General features: G+C 52.5%; 1 protein-coding gene across 2 annotated transcripts in view; it reads right to left on the bottom strand.

Annotated features, from left to right (window-relative positions):
- Positions 1-475: 475 nt before the first annotated feature.
- Positions 476-3,331, bottom strand: part of LOC310803538 (F-box/WD repeat-containing protein 7-like) — a 22,557-nt gene continuing 19,701 nt past the window's right edge. For both annotated transcript variants that reach the window (XM_083668358.1, XM_083668359.1), the window contains 3 exons: positions 3,327-3,331; positions 2,739-2,949; positions 476-1,816 (listed from right to left, as the gene is read on the bottom strand). The exon at positions 3,327-3,331 is cut by the window's right edge and continues 221 nt beyond it. In XM_083668358.1, coding sequence (XP_083524484.1) covers positions 1,542-1,816; positions 2,739-2,949; positions 3,327-3,331 — 491 coding nt within the window. In that variant the 3' untranslated portion in view covers positions 476-1,541. The remainder of the gene's footprint in view (positions 1,817-2,738; positions 2,950-3,326) is intronic.

Genomic DNA, 3,331 nt, shown 5'->3' with positions numbered 1-3,331 from the left:
TAAATTGAAAAAGGCAGAGTGACATTGAGTCCATTGTTACTTGGTCCAGCAGTAGTCATATATAATACACTCCATTTAGCTGATACCATATTATAATAATACTATATAATAATAGCAGCAGTAGTCATATATAATACACTCCATTTACTGACGCTTTAGCTGACGCTGCATACATGTCAGTATAGATGGTCCCAGCGGGAATCAAACCCACAACCTAAGCATTGTTAGCGCTATGCTCTACCAACTGAGGCATAGAGGACCATGGTCATATGGTTACAACCACAGACAGACAGACCTTAAATCCAGCCAGTTCAGAAAGGAGTCAGACAGACAGACAGACAGACAGACAGACAGACAGACAGAAAGGAGTCAGCCACGTCAAGGTTTAGAAAAGTCAACATCTTTATTTCCGCCCCCCCCCCCCCCTCCCCTCCCCTCCGCCCCCCCCCCCCCCCTCCCCTCCCCTCCCCTCCCCAGCGCTCCGTATGAAGCTCAGAACAATATTCTCTCTTTTCTTATAAAAAAAAACATCATTATTTACATCCTCTATATTTACAATATTAAACATTATTTCACAGAAGTCATTCCTCAGTTGATGAGTCCAGCAGCAGTCTGTGGGTCCAGTGTGATGCAGCACGGGCCGGGTCTCAACACTGGGTCCAGTGTGATGCAGCACGGGCCGGGTCTCAACACTCCTTGGAAGCGTCCTTTCCTTGTTATATGAAGGAGAGGAGATGAGGAGAATAAGCAGTGTAACAGTATTGGAGGTCCAGCCCTAGTATCCTCCAGCATGCTCTCAGACCTCACATACAGCAGCAGTCTAACCCTAACCCTCCACACCACCGGGGGAGCTACTCAGCTACTTGGCCTTTAGGATGTCAGTCAGACAGCCAAGCAGTCAACCAGCCAGTCAGTCAGTCCTTTCATGTTCTCTGTGTCTCCAGACTGGTGTTTGGTGGGAGGGTTGGGGTTCTCTGTGTCTCCAGACTGGTGTTTGGTGGGAGGGTTGGGGTTCTCTGTGTCTCCAGACTGGTGTTTGGTGGGAGGGTTGGGGTTCTCTGGCCTGGTTGGAGGGCCTGTGGTTAGGTTTCTCTCCAGGGTAGCGAGACCAGAGAGGTGGTGGTGGTGGAGACCAGGGGACGGGAGGAGGAGGAGGAAGAGGAGGGGGAGGAGGAGGAGGAGGAAGAGGAAGAGGAGAAGGTGGTATTCCCTGTACAATGTCACCAAGTCCTCCCTCAGGTGGGGGGATCCAACATAGTCCTTTCATAGAACCCCCCGCCTCACTTCTGCTGGTCGGTGAGGTCAAAGTCCAGCACCAGCAGCTTGGTCTCCTCTCCGATGACCTCACTCCCCCTCCATCCATCCATCCGTCCGTCCCTCCCTGTCCCCGTCCGATGACCTCACTCCCCCCTCCATCCGTCCGTCCCTCCCTGTCCCCGTCCGATGACCTCACTCCCCCCTCCATCCGTCCGTCCCTTCCTCCCTCCCTCCGTCCGATGACCTCACTCCCCTCTCCCTGTCCCTGTCCGATGACCTAACCCTCACTTCTGCTGGTCGGTGAGGTCAAAGTCCAGCACCAGCAGCTTGGTCTCCTCCGTGCCGTTGCGGCTGCCCACGGCGCACACCAGGCGGGTGTTGGAGACGCGCAGGCGCCAGACCACGCCCCCGCTGCCCCCGCTCTGCAGCGCCACCACGTCGCGGAGCCACTCCCCCGACCGCAGGTCCCACAGCTTCACCGTGCCGTCGTCAGAGCTGGAGACCACCAGGGAGCGGGTGAACTGGAGGCACGTCACTGCACTCTGGTGCTTATGGGGACCTGGGGGAGGGAGGGGGGAGAGAAGGGAGGGGTTGGGTGGAGGGAAGAGTGGGGGGGAGGGGAGGGGAGGGGAGGGAGGGGGGGAGAGTGGGAGGGAGGGACAGAAATAAAATAAGTTAGTTGGTGTGTCCCTGTAGTGTGTGTGTGTGTTAGTGATATGTAGTGTGTGTTTGTGTGTGTGTGTTAGTGATGTGTAGTGTGTGTGTGTGTTAGTGATGTGTTGTGTGTGTGTGTGTGTGTGTGTTAGTGATGTGTAGTGTGTGTGTGTGTTAGTGATGTGTAGTGTGTGTGTGTGTGTGTGTGTGTGTGTGTGTTAGTGATGTGTTGTGTGTGTGTGTTAGTGATGTGTAGTGTGTGTGTGTGTGTGTGTGTGTTAGTGATGTGTAGTGTGTGTGTGTGTTAGTGATGTGTACTGTGTGTGTGTGTAGTGTGTGTTAGTTATGTGTAGTGTGTGTGTGTTAGTGATGTGTAGTGTGTGTGTGTGTAGTGTGTGTGTTAGTTATGTGTAGTGTGTGTGTGTTAGTTATGTGTAGTGTGTGTGTGTGTGTTAGTTATGTGTAGTGTGTGTGTGTAGTGTGTGTTAGTTATGTGTAGTGTGTGTTAGTTATGTGTACTGTGTGTGTGTGTGTGTGTTAGTGATGTGTAGTGTGTGTGTGTGTGTTAGTGATGTGTACTGTGTGTGTGTGTTAGTTATGTGTAGTGTGTGTGTGTTAGTTATGTGTAGTGTGTGTGTGTGTGTGTAGTGTGTGTTAGTTATGTGTAGTGTGTGTGTTAGTTATGTGTAGTGTGTGTGTGTGTAGTGTGTGTTAGGTTTAGACTTCTCTGCTAAATACACTCATCAACCTCACAACCTCTGAACTGAACCATGACTGCTATACAACTGTCTATCAGCCCTGACACACACACACACACACACACACACCTTGTAGGGTCTGTAGACACTGGCCCGTCTTGATGTCCCACACGCGGACGGTGGAGTCGGCGTTCCCAGAGACCAGGATGTTGTCCCTCAGCTCCATGCCGCTCGTCAGCGATTGGTGGCCGGTCAGCGTGTGGACACACCCCCCCGACTCCACGTCCCACACACGGATGGACGTGTCCAACGAGCCGCTCACCACGTACACGCCGTCAAACTGACACACACACACACACACACACACACACACACACACACACACACACAGAGGGTTACTTCACCATTTAAACACTGACACAGAGAGAGAGACGGGGGTCTATAGCCGCAGTGTGTGTGTGTCTGCAGTGTGTTCGTAGTGTGTGTGTGGTTCCTGCAGCGTGTGTGTCTGTAGTGTGTGTGTGTCCCTGCAGCGTGTGTGTGTGTGTGTGTCCTACCTGTAGTGAGTAGACTCTGTTGGTGTGTCCCTGCAGCGTGTGTGTGTGTCTGCAGTGTGTTTGTAGTGTGTGTGTGGTTCCTGCAGCGTGTGTGTCTGTAGTGTGTGTGTGTCCCTGCAGCGTGTGTGTGTGTGTGTGTGTGTGTGTGTGTGTGTCCTACCTGTA

Source organism: Argentina silus (genome assembly GCF_951799395.1).
Source record: "Argentina silus genome assembly, chromosome: 1".
Taxonomy (NCBI): Eukaryota; Metazoa; Chordata; class Actinopteri; order Argentiniformes; family Argentinidae; genus Argentina; species Argentina silus.
Note: the sequence above shows the minus strand (reverse complement) of the source record. Positions and strands in the feature narration are given on the sequence as shown.